Raw genomic sequence first — 22077 nt, 5'->3', positions numbered from 1 at the left:
CGTCTAACATTTTTAAACAACACTATAGGCTCTGCATCACAGAAACACCACACAGTTGTAGGTTATTGGCTGAAATCAACAATTTGTGGGGTTTTGAGGTCCCGGGCTCAGCATATGGAGAGGTGAGGTGGGGGCTGAGACCCCACTGGGTGCTGTTGGGCCCAGCGTGGCCGCTTGTGAGGGGGCTGTGGGGCTGATACCTGCGGGGAGCGGGTCCGAGGGGCTGCGGGGAGCGGGCCCGGCATCGGCATCGTCCTCTCCGGCAGCCCCGGCCCAGCCCGGCCCCTTCCAGCCGCGGCCTCGTCGTTCCGGGGAACGCTTTGTGCGGCGGACCCATGGCGGCCTGGCGGGCTAGGGGTGAGCGCGGCGGAGCCACCGTTCTCCCTTCCCCGGGCACCTCCACCACCACCTCCTCCACCTCCGGCACTACCGGTGCCGCAGGGGTGGGAATCCACGAACCCCCCCGAGCCGTCCCCGGGGGGGAGCGGGGAAGGCTCCGTGGAGAGGGGCCGCTGAGGAGGGGGCTGCCCCCCCGCTGGGGTCCCCGGGCTTCTCGGGGGGTCCCTGCTGCTCCTCTGCACGCCGGCTCAGGCCGGGCACGCTGTTGCCAGGCCTTCCCAGCCACCCAGGAGCAGATCCTGCACTTTTGGTTCATTTTCTGCCATAATCTGTGCTAAAACCCCTGTTTTGGACATAAAACTTAATTGTGGCTTCCCCTTCTGCAGAGGGCAAGGGCTGGTGTGGGGTGAGGTTTTCAGGGTCAGGGCAAGACGTGTTGCTGCGTAGCTGTTGTTTAATAATTGTTTGTGGCCTTTTTCTCCTGCCATGCAGTGGATCTCTGTTCTCTGCCACGGTAGCTGAGAGGAGCAGCTCATCATGCCGACGGTGGTGGTGATGGACGTGTCGCTCTCCATGACACGGCCAGTGTCGGTGGAGGGCTCCGAGGAGTACCAGCGGAAACACCTGGCAGTCCACGGCCTGACCATGCTCTTCGAGCACATGGCAACCAACTACAAGCTGGAGTTCACGGCCTTGGTGGTGTTTTCATCGCTTTGGGAGCTGATGGTGCCATTTACAAGAGATTACAACACGCTGCAGGTAGGGTGTGTGAAACCCCAAAGCAGTCGTTTGTCAATATTATATTAAAAAAAAAGTTATATGATTTTGTATTGCCCTATACACAGTGTCTTAAATAAAGCATTTTATCCTTATTTTAAAAATAATTGAAAGCAATGCATGTGAAATGTTTCACTACTTAACAAATCATACCTTTGCAGGTGACCTCTGAAGCATTGTTAATTAAGTTCAAAGTAGGGATGGAGGAAACCAAGAGGAAAGGGCTGAAGGTTTTGTGACACACTTTTTTCTGTAGTTGATTTGATAAATGATGTGGCAGACAGGAGTCTTTAGAAAGATTTTGAATCCAGTGATTTGGTAAAGAGAAGATGCTTTTAACCAGTGTTTAATAGTTGAAACCGGGTGAGAACGAGAACAAAGGGATTTTAGGCCTTGCAGATGTGTTGGGAAGTGGAGAGACCATGGAAAGGATAGACTCTGAGAGAGAAATTTGATATGAATGCTGTAAGGCACTGAAAGTCTCAGTCCAATAAAAATTGTGCATGTGTATCTGGTTAATATATATACTATTAAGAAAGAATGATATGTCACTGTCATAGGTCACCATGTATTTATTAAGTTTTCAGTTGTGCAACAGATTTTACAAGATACTCTCTGTTATGTTTTTATTTTACCATTTAAATGCCAGTACATTCTCTTTGGTTAATCTTTCCCTTCTCAGGGAATTTCTGAAAGCCAAGAATCCAAGCAAGCTCCCCTAGCATGTTAGTTTTACAGCTGCACCCTTCTTTCTATGCGGTATTAAGTGTGAAGTTTTCATTTTAAGAAGAAAAGCTGGTTTACGGTTATAGAAACGGGATGTGAGTTCTGGATTCTGTTACTCTCAGCCAAAGTGTTTTCATGAGACAAGCTCCTTGTGGCCTACTTTCCAAATCTGTGAGAAGTTGGAGTTATTCTGACACCTGGGAGGACATTCTAAGCTGAATTCCATTGAGCTGCATTGTGAGGCCACTAAACCTGGTGCTCTGAAGTGTCACATCTTCATGGTCTTTTCAGTGGGCCTATGTGCAGGAAAGAAATATGACTCACTTAGAGCGATGAGGTGGTGGTTTGCAGAATGTTTGGAGCTCTTTGGCTAGAATGTTCAGGAATGCAAAAGGTTGCTGTTGCTTATATATTACCGAGTAGAATTGGAAATTAATACTTTGAGTTAGACATTGATTCAGATTTTTATTCTCCTGTTTTTCTTTGAGACATGCAATTTTTTTTTCCTCCCCAAATTACTAGACAGTAGAGTTCCTTCAAAGCCAGCTGTTGTAGTTGTCTCATGATACTGTTCAGAATTTAGTCTCTGTCTCTTTTTTAATCTTTGCAGGTCATACTTAAGTATATACCCTGTTGTATTGTGTTGCAATGCAGTTGTGTTACAAAACAAACATACTGGCTTGCCACAGAACTGTGAATACTTTTTCTGTATTTGCTGGTAGTAATATTTCACCCAGCAATGACCGTGATGTTTATTTTTACAGGAAGCTCTAAGTAACATGGATGATTACGACAAAACCTGTTTAGAGTCAGCACTGCTTGGGGTTTGCAATATTGTCCAACAAGAATGGGGTGCAGCAATTCCTTGCCAGGTATGTTTGATTTTCACTGTTCACAGGATGTAGCATATCCTTAATCCTCCCTGTAAGTTGCAGAAGGAAATGTAAACGTAATGTGAGAACTTCAAATACTCGCAGGCATTCTGGTACTAGAGGAAGATGAAGAATTAGTATTTTAGATATATTTGGGATATGAACAGAGAGTAGTATATTAAAACATCAAGCAGTGAAAAACTAGACACTTCAATACAACAATACATTGGACAGAAAAGTGTTTGGGGACACTGCGTATCAGTGTTGTTCCCTTTACACACCTTTTAGTTGTAAAATCTGTCTTGAAAGTACTCTTTCGAAGGCTTGGCATTTGATCTGGATGTGGTGTTCTTTCCCAAGAGCCTTGGTCAGCTTGGAAGGAGTATAGTGACACCTATAGTAACCTTTCTGCTCTGGTACCTGATGGTTTCCAGCGCTTGTAACAGTTCCAAGTCTCAGACAACAGCACAGAGTACAGCTGAGTGTGTTTTGATCTGTCTTCTCTCCCTAATGAGTCATTCAGCGTGCATCTGCTTGCACACTCCATCCAGCCTTTGCAGCTCTCAGCCTTCTGAATTTGCTGTCTCTTATGGCAGAGTCTGCTTTTAGCCCTCAATTTTCCGAGATACTAAGAGCCTGTTGCTCTTTGGGTTAGGATATAAATTAAGTAATTTTGCAGCTCAGTGAGCTAGGAACATCTCACAAGTAATATTCCCTTCAGGAGAAAGAGGATAGAAGTTGATTGTCTAGCCAATGCTTCGTAATCTAACCAGGATAAAAGGCACCTTGGAAAAGCAGTTATTCAACACAAGGAACTAGAAAGATGTAAAAGCCAAGCATAGATTAGATCTCAACAATTTTGTCACTCATTTGTGTCATGATTCTCTGTACTGGAACTTCAGGTTATTGGGTGATGAAAGGCAGCGGGGAATGTACTGTGCAGAATTTTGTAATAGTAAAAAGCATTGCTGCTGAGCAACAGTTCAGATGGTTAGTGGGGAGATTGAGGATTAAGAGAGAGTAAAAATCTGGCTGTAACAGATGCCCGCTGAGTTCCAGTTGGTTTTGATTTTCCTTACCTCTCAGCCAGAAAATAATGCCTGGTGTAGCTGTGCAGCATTGAAAGAGCAGTTATTTTACTCCTCTGGAAATGACTGGGGCTCAGCTGAGTGCGTAGAGTTCCATTATTCAAGGTAACCTATTAGGGCAGATTTCTACAAGAAGTGACAGTGGACTTGCAATTAAATGGAAAAATGTGTATTTTAGCCTTCGTAGTTCTGCTGCAAAATGTGAGCATAGTGCATCTGTATTTGTTAGCAAAGAATTACAGTAATTAATACTACCTTTTGTATGGCTTCTGTGGACTGTAGTGGAACTTGCCCTCCAGCTTCTGCAAATAAATGATCAAAGTTGGCCTTTATTTTCCATCCAAAGGTAAACCTGAAGTTCCCAAATCTGCTAGCAGCAGACTGCTTTTTTGGCTGTATAATCACAGTAGTTCTAGTGTGCATTTAAAGCTGGATATGTTCCCGCACAGCACGGTGTGTTTCTAGCCATAGAATTTAATTTTCAGTGAAACTGCCTAATTGCAATGAAATGTATATTCATCATGCACGTAATTTAATTGCAGTGGTTAAACCTGTCATTTCTCATTTATGTACCTGGTTCTGGAAACTTTACTCACGATTCTGTAGTCAGCTCAGCAGAGGAAATGCCCACGTGAACAGGGGTTTTCAGTATAGAAGCTCATGCTGCTAGGAAGACTCCTGAAATGTTGTCCTCCACAGGTGGAAACTCGTCTTTATTTGGAAATGCTAATCTATCCTCTCTCCTTCAAGGTTGTTCTTGTCACTGATGGCTGCTTGGGGATCGGCAGAGGCTCCCTACGGCACTCGCTAGCTACTCACAACCAGAGGAGTGAAAGCAACCGATTTCCACTGCCTTTCCCATTCCCGTCCAAGCTGTATGTCATGTGCATGGCAAATCTCGAAGAGGTGATGCCTTTAACGTATGCTTTTTACATCATTAAACTGGAAAATTATTGTTCTTATCTGTTCTAATGATCATATCAACACAAAACGCACTTCTGTATTCTTTTCCTCTTAAAAATTAAATCGTCTTGAAGGAACTGGAAGCTTAGAATTACAAATAAAACACTAATATTTAAGGTATTCCAGTGCTCTTAAAGACTGAGAGCTGCTGTGAATATTGGTTGCTTTTTGAAGCAGAATCTAATATGAAAAAGCAATGTATTTTATGTTTCTGGGTCAAATACTGCATTTGCTATAATATAAATGCGATGTATGGAGTACATTTCCTGGGAGACAAAGAATATTGGTTTATGCAGAAAGGAGTAAGATAATAAATTTGGACTTTGTTGTGTACATTTTCTGAAAACACGTTGGTTAAGAAAAGCAGATTTAAAAAGCTTAACAAAAACATTTCACTTTATGCTTGTACAGCTTCAGAGCACGGATTCCTTAGACTGCCTGGAACGGCTCATAGATCTAAACAACGGGGAAGGGCAGATTTTTACCATTGATGGACCACTTTGCCTGAAGAATGTCCAGTCTATGTTTGGGTTAGTAGACTTTTAGATAATATGCCTTTGGGAAGCTTTCCAGTTAGTATCTGTAAAGGAAAACAAACGTAACAAAAATCTGCTGATACGGGGTGTTCTAGTTTTTTTTTTCTTTTAGTGTATGATCTTGTTAACTAAATTTTAATCTTGACCTTTGTTGTTTAAGGTCAGTATTTATTTTAACCATTCTGTAACCAAACCATAAAATGTATTAAGATTGGCAGGTAGAAGATACTAATTTCCAGACTTGTTGTTAATTTGCCATCAATATGATAATGTGCTGCTTTGTTTCATAATTTGGCAATGCCAGAACTGACTATAGTCACACACACGCAAGTTTTGGGAGCTTAGTTAGCATGCTTTAGACAAACTATTTTCATTTGATATGTATTATTTTTTCCTTAATGATAACTGATCATGTTCTAGAAAGCTAATAGACCTGGCTTATACACCGTTCCATGCTGTTCTCAAGTGTGGCCACTTAACATCTGATGTGCAAGTATTTCCCAGACCAGAACCTTTCGTTATAGATGAGGAAATAGACCCCATTCCTAAAGCAATTAATACAGGTAACATTGTTTTATTGCTTCTTACTTAAATCTGTTTGATTTCTACCGTTTCACTACCATCTATTTTCCTGTATAGTTACAGTTGCACCCATTTTCTCTTTGTGAAGATCAATCACTGATCATATAATTTCTTGATTATATGTGGCTCCAGGGGACGAAAACCTCATCCGGTTTCAGACGTGTACCTGGTGAAAGGGCCAGAGCAGAGCAGAGGCACTTTTAAAACTTAGAAAGCCATTTTCCAGGGATAGGGACTGTGGAAGACAGCCACAGGCTGCTTTCCACAAATACCTTCATAAGATTAACAGAGGATTAAAGTGGTGTGTTGGAGAAGGGGCTGTATTTTTATATTAGAGTTGCTATTATCAGAAAGACCCCTTGTTCTCAGATGAGACAAACTAACATCTTTCTGGAGGCCTCTTCAGGGAGTCCACTAGAAGTAAAGTTGGGAAGAGTTGGTGAGACAGACGCTTTATAAATCTCAACGTGTATTTGCACTGCCTTTATTGTTTGTCATCCTAGCATTTCTCACCAATACTAGATTATTTTTAAAAACAATTTTGCAAAGAAAACCTTTCTCAGCTCTCCATTACTGGACACTGCACCCATGAATGGCAGGTAGTCTGTAGCTAGTCCGTGCCTGTGACTTGTGAATGGATAGGTACGCACCCCTTGGAGAGAACACTGAGCTTCACTGCTTTGCTTCAAGAGTGAAGTTTCAATTGTAGCATCAAAATTTCTCACATATTCATGTAGGTATGAATGTTTGTGTCATATTAACACCTGGAGACCCCAGTCAAGGTCAGGATTATGTTGTGCTTCCTTAGTCACTGCTTCAGAAGCTTAATGGTATAAGAAGTGGTGGTGTTAAATTGACTGAATAAATTCTATTTCTAATTAGACTTAAACCTGTTTTCTCCCCACAGATCTAGAAATCGTTGGTTTTGTAGATATAGCTGACATTTCTAGCCCTCCAGTCTTATCCAGACACTTGGTGCTGCCTATTGCCCTTAACAGAGGTAAGCGACTTCTTTGTCTTCTAGCAAAAACTGCTTTAAGCTTCCCCTATAATGGCCATTATGGTTTCAATTAGAAGCAAAAGTTTCATGCTCTATCAAAGCGTCAGATGTTTCTAAGGACACGTTTTCATGGTTAAACCTTGAACACAAGCTCTGTCTTTTTTTGAATAGTGTGCTTTTCAGACAATTCACGTGTTCACAAAGAAGTGAATTAGCAGAGGGATCAGTGTCCTTATACCATCATTATTAACAGAGCATACTGAACTAAAAACTACAAATAGTTATGGGTCACAAAGCGGTGCAAGATGAAGATTTAATGCCTGTTTCTAATTGGTTCTTGGAATGATGTGTTCCTGTGAATAACAAAAAGGTTGCTCAGTAGTGCTTGAGCATTAATTACTACTCATCGGGTCCAAGTATTTATGTATCTTGTGTAGGCTGCAAGGATGGTTAAGCATATCACTGACTTGCAGCTACTTGGCTGCATCAGTGTGTGCTAAGAAAGGTTTCCCATGTCCTTTTGTCATGGCCTTGGTGTGGAGTAAAAAGAAAGCGAAATTTCTCTTGGTAAAGAAGAATGAGAGCAGCAGATATGCTTTCATCTCTTTTAGTGCTCTTAGCCTGCTAGGCCTTTCACCTTAGAAGATATTAAGAGTTAAATCACAGCTGTATTCCAGCTGCTAAAACATTTCAAGTTTCTCATAATTACCACAAATTGCATAGGAGAGGTGGGCTTGAGATTCAGGATCCTTTTGTTTCAGAAGCAGCTGTTATCCATTGCCAGACTTTTGATACTTTTGCATTTCACTTCTTGTTTCTTCGAAGATGAGGTTTTGTTTGCAATTATTTATTAATGTTGTGAAGTTTTGTGAATAGAATGTGATAGAATAACTGTATAACTTTATAGAGTTATGTAACTTTATAACATTTGTTCCAATGGTTAACACCTGTTTATTCTATTAAAGTATTAATTAAACGTTGGCATGTCCAACATACCTGTTTTGATTCAGTCTCGTCCAGCTGCAGCGGAGGAATTTGCCAGTCACTGCCACTTTTACTCTCTTACCTGGGATTACATGCCCTCCCCATGGTTTGCTTGCATGCAGGGAATGAGTATAAAATAAATAAATAAAAATAATAAAAAAATAAGTGAGTCTTTATTAACCCAACTCCTTTTGACTGACACAAGCTAGAGTGTGATTGTAAAAAGAGCCCTGTGAATGGATCAGGTAGCGGTAAGGTTAGGAAGCGATAGTCTTTTCAGCCTTTGCTGTGAGAAGTGCTGGTCGTTGTGTTCAGGAAGTCTAATATTAAAATACCATCAGTTCTCACAATAGCATGGGCGTGTGGAGAACAAGAGCCTTTGTTAAGAAAGGAAAACACACAAGCATTTGGAAGGTAGCTTCATAAAATTGTGCTCTGTGTTGAAGAGGCTTCATGGCAGAGGATACAGGGTGGTAAACATCATGGAAATAGAACTAGTGAGACTGAATTTATTTTTATGTAATCTCTTTATTTGCTTTCCTTCCTCAGAAGGTGATGAGGTGGGACCTGGGATCACAGATGACACCGAAGATGAGAATTCAGCTAATCAGATTGCTGGGAAAATTCCCAACTTCTGTGTTTTGTTGCATGGGAGCCTGAAAGTGGAAGGCATGGTGGCTGTCGTCCAGTTGGGGTATGGAACTGGATGTTTGCCTGAAAAATCTCTCTTACTCTGCTTATTTATGCTTTACTCTGTAGAGAATTCTCCATTGCTAGGTAAAGCCATGGATTTTTAACAGTAGATATCTTTCTGCCAGTATAAATTACAAATACGCACAGTGGAAGGGAGGCAAATTCTGGGTTAAGAGGGATGTAAATTGTTGGTTTTTTTTTTTCAGCCTTTGAGATTTGTTCTTTTCAACAGGCCAGAGTGGTATGGAATGCTCTATTCACAAGCTGACAGCAAAAAGAAGTCGAACCTCATGATGTCACTCTTTGAACCTGGTCCTGAGCCCCTTCCGTGGCTAGGGAAGATGGCACAGCTTGGACCTATTTCAGGTACTGGCTACACTCATTTGAATAACTCTTGTGTATTCAGTATTTTCTTGTGTGAATGACCTGGGCAGATCTTACTAAGTCTTTTATTTCCTTTTTTCTTCCAGATGCAAAAGAAAATCCCTATGGAGATGATGACAATAAGAGCCCCTTTCCCTTGCAACCCAAGAACAAGCGCAGTTATGCACAGAATGTTACTGTATGGATTAAACCAAGCGGCCTCCAGGTAATGATACAGGTTTTGGACTTGGTGCTTTACTACGAACAGCAGTAGCTATCTAAGCAGCAAATTGGAGTCCGTGTGTTGTCCATTTAATGTAATTGCTTTGTTGTTGTTTTTTTTTTTATAAACTCTTTAAAATGTCATGATTAAAATGCAATCAGAAAGCTTACGCTGTTTAATGAAAGCCGCATCTCCGGTGTAGCATCTGGCTTAGTTTATTGGATTTAGTACAATTACCGTTTAGGTTTCAGTCTTTGTGAGCTGCAGTCTTGTCAGTGGTGAGGATTATTTATCAATATAGTTGAGGATTTTTTTCTGCAGCTTCCCCAACAGCTCCCAATAATATTTTTTATTTTTTTTTCTGCAGACTGATGTACAGAAGATCTTGAGAAATGCAAGGAAACTCCCTGAAAAAACTCAAACCTTCTATAAAGTGAGTAACGTTACAGGTCTGCCCGTATTTGATCCGTAGTGACAGTGGTGCATCTGACGGAGGAGCACATACTGTCCGTGGGATGTTCTAGGCAGGGCTTGTAGGGCTCTGCAGAAACACACGTTGTTCAGAAGAGTCATCATGGGTCCATTTTACAGATTAGTGAAGGTGAGACAAGGGAGTCTGGTTTCCTGACATCACATTCTCTGCCAGGGTGTTACAGACAAACCATGTTTACAGGTGCCCCTCATGATCCCTGCTACTTCGATGGCGAACTTGTATGCAGATTTTATGCTTTTGTCCAGGCAGAAGTAGACTGAGTGATCAGAGAGGAATAAGAACACAAATATATTCTGAATTTCAGAGTATCTCCTATGTTTTTTCCCCAAGTGAAGTGGAAAAAACACAAAATTCCAGGTGCTCTTGGCCACATCGTAGCAGTCTGTAATCTACACTGTAGCTGGAAGTAATTGTTGGTCCTCTTGTAAGCCAAGTACTGAATCAGTTTGTTATTGTAGCCCCAGAGACCTGAAGAATGAATATACTGACTAAATGCACACAAGCACTCATCACAGTTTACAGTGAAGAAAAATCAATATATATACATTTTGCTGGACGCTGTGGTTAGAGGCAGCAGTCAGTGAAGCTCAGGTTGGAAGCCGCTCCCAGCTGGGACACGGGGGAACAGGCAGGCACAATAGCTGAATGCACAGAAGTGAGGAGGAGGAAGTGAAGAGTTTCTAAGAAGGGTTAGAGGGAAAACCAGCTATTTAGCTGTGCCACTGTATTCCTCAGCACTGAAACATTGTCATGTTATGAGCAGCTGGGCAGTTGCCAGCAGCTCAACTAATTACTCTGGTTATTTTCCTTACAGCAAATAAGCTTGCCTTTTTTTTAAAAAAAAGTAAAACGTATTTTATATGAAGGGTCACAGTGGCTTTACAAGGAGTTTTTTGTTCTTCGCAGGAACTTAACCGTTTACGAAAGGCAGCTCTGGCCTTCGGCTTCTTGGACCTCTTGAAAGGTGTGGCAGACATGCTGGAGCGGGAGTGCACGCTGCTGCCTGACACAGCTCATCCCGATGCAGCGTTTCAGCTCACGCATGCTGCTCAGCAGCTTAAAGTGGCAAGTACTGGGGCTTCCGAATACGCTGCCTATGATCATAACATTGCTCCACTGCAGACAGACTTTCCCAGTACCGGCACTGAAAGAATGTGAAGTCTCCAATTTGGGAACTTCTACAGATTAAGACTCAAACTGATCAAATTTTCTTGTCCTGTTTACTTTCTAGGGCCTCTTTAAGTACTGGTTGGAGAACTTCCTATTCAACCAGGGGCCCTTTACTTGCATCAATGCTTTCTTAAGTGTAGCTAGTCTGTGGTGGCTTCAGTCAGGCCTGGAAATTAGAACGTGTTCCGAAGTTGGTTAATGTATTGGATGATGGGTGGGAATTACTTAGCGTGTGTAAGGAGAGAAAGAAAATGCCATCACAGGCCTCACTCCTTCTGGCTTTTTGCCTCCCAAGAATGTGGTTACTAGATAACTGAAATCACTGGCAAAAACGTCATAAAAGGCAGCTACTATTATTTTATACATGGATTTGATCAGTCCAGAGAAAACATGTGAGAATCACTCTGCAAAATCAGATACAGAGCTAATTTCAGGGTGTTGTCACTGATCATGTGCCCACCGTGAAAGCTAGCCTGTACTGCAGGAATGAACATTATCACTGGCATTGCAGTGCTGATACTTGTGAAAGTAACTTAATCTTTTGAGACAATTTTTTTTTTTATTTGTGTAATATTAATAAAGAGTAATTCTTCAGGAAAACTTAAGTTGGTTTTGCTCCATTTTCATAGCAACCTTACTGGGTGCATGGTTAGGCATGCTTAGGCCTAAAACATCAACCTGGTGATGGTTGGATGTCAGCTCTTTATCATGAGCGTTGAGTAATAAATTATACAACTTAATGCATTCAGGGAAAAGAGCAAATAACTGAACTTAAAGCAAAATTCGGTTGTAAATCTTTATTAATAGAAACACATTCTTTCTGAAGGACTAAAACTCAGTAGTGTAAGATCCATTACAGCTCGCACTAGGTACCACAGTTTCACTGAGAAGTATCGTGTATGAGTACATATGGATTTATAACAGAAGTTTAAATGCCCAGTAATTAAAGTATGAAAGTGATCTTTGCTGTTCCAAGTCAGCTAATTCAGTCCTTTGACATACTTCAAACATATGTACAGTGTGTGCTGTAGTGAAAGTGTGTAAATAATGCTCAGCTCTTTTGAGAAAGTTACCTGCACTCTTCTTTGCAACTGAGCCTCAAGTATCTCTAAGGAGAAATTGCATCATGCCTCTTGTTGACAAAACACAATTGTGAAATGCTATGTGGAGCTTGTACCAGCTCTTTGTTATAATCTCTGTATAACATTATTTTCCTTCCTTTACAGTAACAATCACTGGGGCCATGTCACAAATAGTAAGCTGTTTGTTACCTTTAAGTATAGAAAATAACTTTCTGGAGGATTCATGTCATTTTACAGTAGAAAAAGATAATGCAAATAGTAAGATGGCACTGTGCTAATCTCAGCTTCAGTGCCTGATCTGGATTGCTGGCTTTGCTTTGCAGTGCCCTGGGGGGAGCAGCAGTTGTGAAGCAACCTGTTTATAACCACAACAGGGTTTTAGAGCACGCTTGCAGTATACTTTCTAAACTTCATTAAAGGGGCCAGAGGGGTCTGGAATCAAGTGGAGGAGGCTAGGTGTCAGAAGAGCATGCTGAAATGAAGCCACCTGAAACAAAGGTTTCCAGGTGAGAGACATCATGACCTGGAATGAGAGGGGAACAGATCTTGTTATTTAAAGCAAGCACAAAGGAGAAAGGGTCCCTTCAAACCCTATGCAGGAGCTCCCTTACTGGGATTTGATATATCACAATAATAGATGACTTATTTGACCCACCACTCCATCCCACCAGGGTGCCAGCAAAGCACATACACGTATTTATTAGCTGTACCCCTAAGTTTTAGGTAGAAAAGCAGTCATTGTTGCCTTTCCAAAGGCTATAAATACAGGAGCTACAGCCCTGGCAGGAACAATCAGAGGTGTTCAGTATTTCCATTTCTATGGGAGGGAGTTGTTCTGGTGTTCACATGCTAGGAGAAAGCTGGTACCTGTGTTTCCTTGTTTCCTTATTTTTCAGTGCTTGCATTAGCAATCAGGAAAGCACTTCTGACCGTGGGACAGCTGCAGCTTCCTTTTCCTACTGACTACTACAGGTATATGGATGTTGCTATGTTCCACACAATGCCCCTATTCTGTTCAGGCTAAACTAGAAACAGATTAAATTCGTATGTAGCATTTAAATTGACATCAGCCAGCTACTTCTGGTTTTAATTCTGCAACATCAGTACACTGCCTAAGATAAGGGGGCGTGAGGGCTGAGCAAGTTTACCCCTGCTGTTAATATACACCCAGACACTGTTCAGTGGTCTCAGACTGTGCTCCTCGTGCCATCACAAAAGCCCCCCAGGAACAGCATGGGCCAGCCAGCAGTATATCCCAACATCAGAAGCCTTATCTGCATGCAATATTGAAAGAGCAAATACCCAATTAAAAGATCAAATGCAATTTCTATTTAGTGCTGCTCCCCTGTTTATAAGCATATTATATGCAGATAATTGCAGATAATAGGATTTCTTCCTAATATGGCAGTTGATAGGATACAAGTTTAAATGTAACCGTTCAATGGTAAATGTCATGCATACATGATTGAAAGGGAACAGAATACAGTGTATGGGAATGTTACCTGAATTCACTATGAAATCATGAAATAATATGATCATTTAATTTTACAAAATTCTTTAAATTACAGTGGGTAAAACCGTAAGAATTAGAGGCTTATCTTTTCATTGAGATAAGTTAAATAAGAAAGCAGTGCAGTCCTCCTTTACTTCATCTTTCTCTTCTTTGGTCCAAGGTGCTGTTTCCTTTGCTTGTAGAGATAACGGAAGTTTACAAATATCCCTGAAAAAGAATGAAGTGCTTAGGTTGGACACTACTGCATCCCTTTAAAGCTAGATGGCTGTACCAAATTAAAAAAATATATAATAGTAATAAATACACAAGGGTTTAGGAGCATACATAGCATTGAAAACTAATGCTAGTATTTTCTTTTTGGGTTAGGTGGGAGTTCCTGCACAGGTTGCTTGGTACTGAGGCTGCTCGTTCAGAGGGTTGGTTTGTCACTTTTAAAAAGCTGCAACAACAGCTGTGTAGAAATGAGAAAGGATCAAACAAGTGTTTCAGACTGAATCTCTCCTGAAGGTATTCTTTAGGCAATGTTTGCAATAGGGAGAAGTCTAGTGAAAGTTCAGCTCAGAATTCTAGGTGAGATTGATCCTTCCTGACTAAAGAGACATCTGGCTATGCAGACATACTGAGTGTGCATCCTACAACGGTATCTTATGTTTAGAAATGTAACACAAGAAACCACATAAGGTTGATGCACTGTTCTTTAAATATACTACTACTTAAAAAGCCTTCTATAAACAGTTTTAGTCTGGTATTATGTTTAGATTTCCTCTAAATCATTCTGAAGCTCAAATAACATGTAAAAGGGTGAAACTAAGCAATAGTGAGATTATAAGTACCATGTAAAAAGTACTCTTTAACGTAAGTCAGCTGTAGATAATCCTGCTAACCTGTTACTAAGGTCTCCTCCTTAGGGGCTAACCAGTGCTAATTGTAGGTGTTCCCCTCATCTCTGACAACTGATACAAACAAGCAACAGGAAAGTGCTTGGCCTCAAGCAATTCTGTGCTGTGCGATCCCAGAAATACAGAAATTTAACTTTTGTAAGAGAAATATACTTAATCAGAGGAAATTGGCCTTTCAATTTCAATAGTGAGAAATACAATTAAGTATCTTACCTAAAAACAAGGCTATAAGGTATAATTGAAGCAAGAATGAAAACTGGATTGTGACATTCAGTGGATTTGGCAATCCCAGACTAAATTTCCCTGTTTCACTGAAGATTGGAATGGACTGAATGAGACAGACAGCTGAAAACAGAAAGATGTAGTTATCAAACAAGTAGGATATACAATTGCCTAGCCCCCAACAACTTTTTAAAGATGTTTGTTCCCGTATTTACTAGCTCTCATTATTTTACTTGTTACTTTTGAACCAATTTTAAAGCTAACTTTAAACATGGTAATCAGGTAGCTCAGGCAGTAGGCTATAAAGTCTCAGCATGATAAACTTGCCTGGTGAGACACTTCTTGTACACAACTACTTGGCTGGCCAGGCCTGCACCAGCATTATTTACCGTGCAGAAATGCCCACAGCCATGAAACAGGCATAGTCTTTGCTGTACCTGGAGTTGGGCAATGCACTGCCTACTCCTGGCTCATAGAAACAGGCTCTGACAGGTATGATTACAACACATCTCTTACATCTAGAAGCTGAGCAGTGATATGCATATTAAAAATTAAAAAAAAAAAAAATCCAGACCCGTTAAGACAGCAGAGTTTGCTGTAAAGCCCCCTGCTCTCTAGAGGAGGGGCAGCAAGAAGACTAGGGGCCCACCTCTCCATGGAGCAGTCACTCTCAGAGCAGCAAGGGAGCAGAGCCCCAGCGGGCAGGCACCGTGCCTGTCTCAGAACAGGCTGTGCTGCTTTCAGAGGAACAATCAGCTCCTGCCTGTCCTGTGCAATGATTTACAAGATAACATCAAAATCCACAAGCTGGTGTGAACCCAAGCTAGACTGACCAAGTCAGGTCTAGCAGACAAAAGCAAATACAGTGCCTCGGATCAGCAGAGGGAAGCGAGCGTTGTCTTCCTGTTACGCTTGCATGGTCTGCAGCGCACGCTTGGTCACTTTGTTCCGCTAACCTTTTGTTGCCTTTACTTTCCTCTCCAGTGCCCAAAACGATGACTTCTGTTCACATTAAATTGAGAAAATGTTTGGTTCAGTAAGAAAGATAGAAATGCTTACATTTGGTTCAGCTCAAAGCAAATGGCTATTTATCTGTTATTCTATTCTATTGCTGTTTAGTCCAGCAGCCAAACCAAAAATTGAATTATTTGCCCAGCCTTAGTTTTGCTTATTACAATTTTTTTTAAAATACCTTCAGCCAAGCCTCCTAAAGGGTAGAGAGGGATCCAGGTGGTGTAACGGAGCCAGGTAAGTGGTTTCCATTCAATACCGATGCATGAAAGCATGTAATACGGATACCTAAAGCCAATCAGTTTGAGAAGAAACAGATACCATTTAAAATGCAAGCTGCTGACAGAATTAGTCTTGCATGTATCTGCAGTATAGAATAGTCAACATAATTCCCAAGCAGCACAAGAATACTTAAAAACTGTACCTAATGCTCATGATGAACACACCATTATTTGGTAGTTTACAGAACTAATGCTGCTATTGTAATCATAGGGATGAATTTCACTGCCTCTCTTGCCTAATAAACCTTTAAAAATACTTTTTAAAGAGAAACAGAGCACAGTGCTCCTCACTTAATCACTCAAGTAAGTAATCATTCAATCTAAGGATACTTCAACTAGAGGGCTGAATTTCCCAAAGGAAAGCAACAGATTATCCTTGGTTCAGGATAGAATTTTTAGGCTCCCACTTTGTCCCAGCTTTTGGCAGATGGAGTAACCTAGGGAAGGCTACAGGATTCTTGGGAAGAACCACATGGTTCTGCACACACCTGCTAAAGGAAAAATCCCACAAACCTGAACAGCTCAATGATACTCCAGAAATAAAACACGAAGAACACCACGGCTTTGCTCTGCATTTCCTCTAGGCTTCCCAGGACAACAAACAAAATGAAGTTTCTTCCAAATACCTGTTTTAAAAAAACAAATTAAGGAATACTCACACCCTGCATCAAAAGAGAGGGCAAGGCCGTGCTGTCAGCAGCGTGCAGGAAGTGTACTCTTCCAGCATGAAACAGGTCTGTGCTCAGCACATAACCATGCAGCTGAGCTGTCACCTGCTTTTTCAAGCACACCTTTTTTCTCTCTATTTAGGTCCCAGGTACCTATTCTTAAGTCATCTAGCCTCATTTTTATTTACAACAGCCACAGCCAGGATAAAAAGGGCACTGGAACCAAATTGGGATCATGTAGTTTTTGTCAGCTACTTCTTGCTTTTGTTGTCACCAAGTACTGTACGCAGGTGTTAGAAGAGAGCCTGCCACAACTAAGGCTGGGAAGCCTGAATTTTACTTCCTGAGTAATGTTCTCTAGTTCAGTGCCAGTGAAGGTGAGCACTTATCTTAGGAGAGTCAAAACACTGAAGTAAAATACAGCTTTACTTTAAACATGGGAGGAACAAGGAGAAGAATCTCAAAATATTACCTGTATTATAGCAGGTATCAGCGGTGATCTGACGAGCCCTATTAGTGAGTTCACGACTTCCATTAATGCCAGGGTCTGACAGAAATACATCATGTCAGAAATAGTGTGAAATGTATCATAGAAGGAATCTGTAAGACAGAAAACCATTTTAACCCAAATGAAGGTTAACGTTCAGAAAGCTGGGGCAGCAGCATAGCTTCTGATAACAGGATTCTATTTCTATTTGAAGCAGCATTATGTGTAATTACACTTCATCGGCCTTACCTTGAAGTCCCAGCAGTTAGGCCAGAAGCACCGCTCAAGTGCTCTGTTTCACACACAGAGGGATCAAGAGCTATTACAGTAATTACTACACAAAAAGCGGTAGTGCTGTACTGCAACAGAATGAAGAACTCCCGCTTCAAAATATTTAGCCCAGGTCACTTTCAAAAATACTGATACTGCAGTTGAGATATTCTCTTTCAGCTGATTTCTTTAGTTGTAATTTTGGCAGAGTACAAGCATCATTCATCAGAATAGAAACCGTCATTCCGAGACAGCTTCTTCCTATCCCTGACACTGTGATGGCTTTTGAGAGGCTTCTTTGTGCACTTCAGTGGTGCATTTACTGTTTCATTTCCTAAATGTGTCTTCCTTTAGACTTAACTTTTTAGGAAGTGTTAAAAACACCACCAGAAACAGAACAATCCCCTGCAACGTGGATAAAACAGTGCTTATTACTTGCCTTTTCCTAAGATGAACAGCCGTACTGTCATGTTCACAAAAATCCAAGAGAATCCCAAGAACTGTACGAGATTATACATGATTAAGTATCCTTTCTTCAGGTGTTTGAAAGCTAAAATCAATAAACACATCAGATGAGCAGAGTGCAATGGTAACACTCCTGCAAAGATTACAGCCTGATTTGCAGCTTTCTGTGAGAACCCAGAATACAGGAAGGGGAACTATTGATTGTGATAAAAGGGTAGCTGTGTGCATTGTGGGTTCTGCCTGCTTTTACCATCAACTGCTAGAAATGAAGTCTCGCTAGTCAGATTTTTAAATTTTTACCACATTTTTACTGAATTTCTAAATAGTGTAATACAAAGATCCCCCTCCAAGATGCACCAAGCTAGTCAAAATTGCTCCATGAGAGTTGTCTCGGTTCATGTGTCTGAGCAACAGAAGCTTTCTAACCCCCATCTTACTGGAAAGGTACGGTTACTTACGGTCTTTTGGGACTCTGGATTCTATTTTCATTTTTCTAATCTTTTCTTCTTCCTTAAGATGAAGGAGAAGGTTTTAGCAGGTGTTACTGTAATTAGCAACTGATTTGATAACTATCCTCCTGCAAAGCTAGCGGGTTTAAACCTCAGCTAAGCAGCCACTTGCCAGAAGGTTTAAAACGTTCACCTGCATAAACCAGAGCACATTTCTCACCCAGAAAGAAGGCAGAGGCTGTTAACTGCTTATCCTGCCTTCACTAGGTGCTTTTGGTGAAAAAGCCAGTGTTAATTCTCAATTACTGCTGCTTCTCAGAACTGTTCCTTAAAACATTTTGTGACCCACCAGAGACGTGATGGGAACTGAGAGCATCGAGCCCTGGCTCTCTGTGTGCCCTTCACTGCTGCTTTCTGGCTTCTGACATTGCAGCAGCCCTTTCTCCTCAGTGGCTGTGGGCAGCATTTGTTTTAAAAGTTAGCAGAAATGTGCTCTGTTCAAGGGTTTTCCAAGATGGGCTTTCACTTCCTTGCTGTATTAAGCTGCTCGAGCTACCCATATGGTGGGAACGCACAGTCAGGCAGAGCCCAGCAGCTCAGGAAACAGTGCACACAGAAACTGAAAGCTCTGCTTTTCAGACAAGCAATGCCCAGGACTGGTGTCTCTGGGCTTCAAGTGTCACGTTGGCATGAACAGATCAAGACACAGAACTGCTAGGGTGTAGGGCAGGAGGTAAAAGCCTTCAGCTGCAGGCTCAGCCAGCGCTGACCTAGTGTGCAGCCAACAGTTCAGATTCGAACTGCTGCTCCTTTTAGCCAGAAGCACGCCTTTTGCTGAATTCTTGCTAAAATTTGAGCTGCTTAACCAATTCTACGTGAGATCTGTATGAAAAAGCATCAGCAGCGAGCATGCCAGACAGCTCCAGCTAAAGGAATAAAACAAGTTCACGTGCAGGGGAACAGCTATCCTTGCTCTGGCTGCACAAGCCCCACATGCCCGCAGCACTGACCTTCTCCCTCAGTTCCATTTCAGCATCCGATTCATCTAACCAGCGGTCGAAGTCAGGAGCTAGGAAGAGCGGGCGCTTCTCCTGCTTGGTGAGTCTCTCCCACCAGTTACTCTCCTTCTTCTGCACGGTGATGTTCAGCTGCCTTTGAGTCACCCTGCACACGGGCTGAGGGCAGACACAAGAGCAGACATCAACAAAAGCCCTAAGAAACAAGCTCTGGGACTGAACCGATGTAGTACGGGACCTGAGATTCGATTGTAACCAGCTGGAAAGCCTGCACAGCACCACTGCGTCCCACCACACAGAGCAGGCACACACTGGCACTTGCCACCCATACCACCGTCCGATCCCTCTGCACCTCCAGCCCACACCAGGGTGCTCTGTGGGAAACCACTTCTTAAATGCAGCTGAAACCGATGCAGGAGAGCCGTGACCCGCATTCTTAACCGAGCATGTTCTTCAGCAGTCCTTTCAAGGCTGTCTGGATGCTCCCAGGACATCTGAAGGCTGCAGCTGTAACTCACAGCTGCTGATGACTGCTCTGTGCCCAGCAGAGGCTCCGTCTCTCACTGGTGGCCAGCTCAGCGCCAGCGAGCGGCACTCAAGGTGCACACCAAAGCCAGAAAACCCTGGAGAAAACCCTACTCCCCGGTCCCCACCATCTGTAGTCACACAAATTTCAGAGTCGATCCTCCTCCAGGAACCCAGCCCCTTCCAAGGTGACTCGGAGTGGTTCTTGGAAGGATGCTGCAGAGGCAGGGCTTGCTGTCCAGGCCTGGCTCACAGCACCACGAGGACAAGCACGGGTGGCGGTGGTGCCTCTCCCCATGCCATGCACCTGCTGCTTACCAGGACAGGTGACAAACAGGCAACTGGATTCTGGCATGTTAATTGTAGCTCCCACCAGGCATCCAATGGCAGACACAAGAAACCTGCCTGCTGACAGCAGAGCCGAGACCCAGGGCTTTTGGTGCTCCACTACAAACGTCTTCAAGCCAGGTCTTTTTTCAGCGAGTGCCCGCTAACGCCTGGCACGCCTTTCCCCAGGAAGGTTCCAGTTCACCACTCGTTTCAGAAGACAAAATGAGTTCAGACCCCAGAAATTCACCCTCCAGCCCTCAGCTGCGTTGCACAGAGGGAACGATCTCTTCCTTGCCGAAGCAGCAGAGCCGAACCGCGGCTCCTGGCGTGACCGCTGGCAGCCTCGAATAACCAGCACAAATCCTCTGCTAGGAGCAGAGCCCAGAGTTTCCCTGTGCCCCTGATGGCTTTGAGAGGCGAAGCCAGACTTCACAGCCACCTGCATGGGCTTGCCCTCCCAACCAGGCTCTATCAGACCACAACAGCAATTGAAACAACGTTTTGCAATAGGGACCTGCAATATCTGTACTGGCAACCTAAGGAATTTGCACAAGCCAAAAGCAACAGTTCCCATGACTTTCTTTTGTCTGGAAAAGCAGCCAAGAAACATCACACTGACACTGCACCACCGTGTTCCCCTCCTCTCCAAGGCAAGGTTGCATCAGGAGAATTATTGCCAGATTCTCCCATTATTTTGCTGCTTTAAATACCTATTAAAAAATATAACTACCGTGTAACAGCTATGATACACGTAAGGCCCTGTTTGTATTAAAATTTATCCATGCGAGCGCTAGCTCCAGTGAGATCTGCATTAAGACAGAACAGCGGCTGAGCACAGGGACCGAGGACTGCCACAGACAGCATTCAGGTTGTCAGCAGTTACAGTCACCAAGAAAATCTAACAGCACATCGTGGACTTCATGCACAGCCATTTTCCTTCCATATCTCTCAATAAATTACCTTCCATTTACAATAGTTAGATAAGAAAAAAGAAATACCTACTTTAGGCTCGACTGGTTCTAGGAACTCGATCTGAAATTCATAGATGTTGTCCCCTTTGGCACCATGACCCTGTGCTAAAAAGCAAGAATTAACGATCAGCACGAAGGGCCTAGCAAGATCCACGTTCCTTGTCTGCAGAGAATACTTCACACTCAGAAACATTCAACTTTTATTTTTCACAGTGCCTTCCCCTGCCTTGCTGGGAGGGAAGGTGCAGTCCCAAAGCGAGGAGCTGCTCTGAGGCGCAGCAGCTGGGCTCAGCACCTCTGCACGGTGCTGGGAAAGCGTCCACAGTGCAAGCCCCGCAGAAGAGGATCCCAAAAGGCTGCCCGTGTCCGGTGTGAGCCCAGCTGAAAAGCTGCCGTGCTGCGTGACCGGGGAGAGCGGTCACTGGTGGGAGTGAAACTTGCACGCCAAGTTTCCTTTCCATCCCTGCATGCTGTAAACTGATCCCGACGTGAACAGATGTGCGGCCATACCCTATCGAATGGCTCACCGGGGAGGCAGCATTTACCGGATTTTGGAGAAAATGACCAAATAAACGACGAAAGCCTGATAAAAGCACATCCCCTGACGAGCCACAGCGAACCCCGGCACACTGCAGCTGCCTGGCTGAAACAAAACGGCCTTTGGGGCAGGGATCTGCTTTACCTTCCAAATCACGCGCTAGTTCCTGGTGCGGACCTTTGATAACGCTCACAAACGAGGGCTTTATGAAAGGAAAAGGGCTGTGCTGCTGGGGCTGGGGTGAGGCAGAGATGCGGGGAAGTGTCCCTGACATTTAAATGCAGGGTGGGATGTTTTCCCTATTAGATAAGATACGGCTGATGGCGGAACGCAGGGGTCTGTGCGCGGGCGCGCTTCGAGGCCTATGGTCCGTGCCCGACACGCGGGGAATTGCGGGCGAGGGCTGGCCACCTACCTCTGAAGTGGAGCACGTTGTCGGTGATGGTGATGTCCGGGTTCTGGGGAGAGAGGAGAGCCTTGGAGGGGGGCCTTGGCGGGCAGCGTGCCCTGTTATCTTTCCCTTTCCCCACCCCTCTGCGCC

General features: G+C 43.2%; 2 protein-coding genes across 2 annotated transcripts; one reads left to right on the top strand and one right to left on the bottom strand.

The window, feature by feature from the left end:
- Positions 1–219: 219 nt before the first annotated feature.
- Positions 220–11414, top strand: INTS14 (integrator complex subunit 14). The gene is made up of 12 exons (XM_035335598.1): positions 220–357; positions 832–1098; positions 2607–2714; positions 4553–4708; positions 5177–5295; positions 5722–5864; positions 6791–6883; positions 8417–8561; positions 8793–8926; positions 9031–9149; positions 9514–9579; positions 10546–11414. The coding sequence occupies exons 2-12, from the start codon at positions 877–879 to the stop codon at positions 10795–10797; spliced, it is 1557 nt and encodes a 518-aa protein (XP_035191489.1). The 5' UTR covers positions 220–357; positions 832–876; the 3' UTR covers positions 10798–11414.
- A 180-nt stretch (positions 11415–11594) lies between these two features.
- HACD3 (3-hydroxyacyl-CoA dehydratase 3) lies at positions 11595–22072 on the bottom strand (the record flags this gene model as incomplete). Its single annotated transcript, XM_035335951.1, has 10 exons — positions 11595–13611; positions 14517–14648; positions 15718–15824; positions 16331–16443; positions 16958–17085; positions 17682–17792; positions 18166–18217; positions 19167–19331; positions 21030–21103; positions 21952–22072. Coding segments are annotated over 10 exons (1080 nt in total), but the record flags the coding sequence as incomplete, so codon positions are not given.
- Between the last annotated feature and the right edge of the window lie 5 nt (positions 22073–22077).

Source organism: Oxyura jamaicensis, chromosome 10 (genome assembly GCF_011077185.1).
Source record: "Oxyura jamaicensis isolate SHBP4307 breed ruddy duck chromosome 10, BPBGC_Ojam_1.0, whole genome shotgun sequence".
Classification (NCBI taxonomy): Eukaryota; Metazoa; Chordata; class Aves; order Anseriformes; family Anatidae; genus Oxyura; species Oxyura jamaicensis.
The sequence above is the reverse complement of the archived record's forward strand: the minus strand, read 5'-3'. Positions and strand labels throughout refer to the sequence as shown.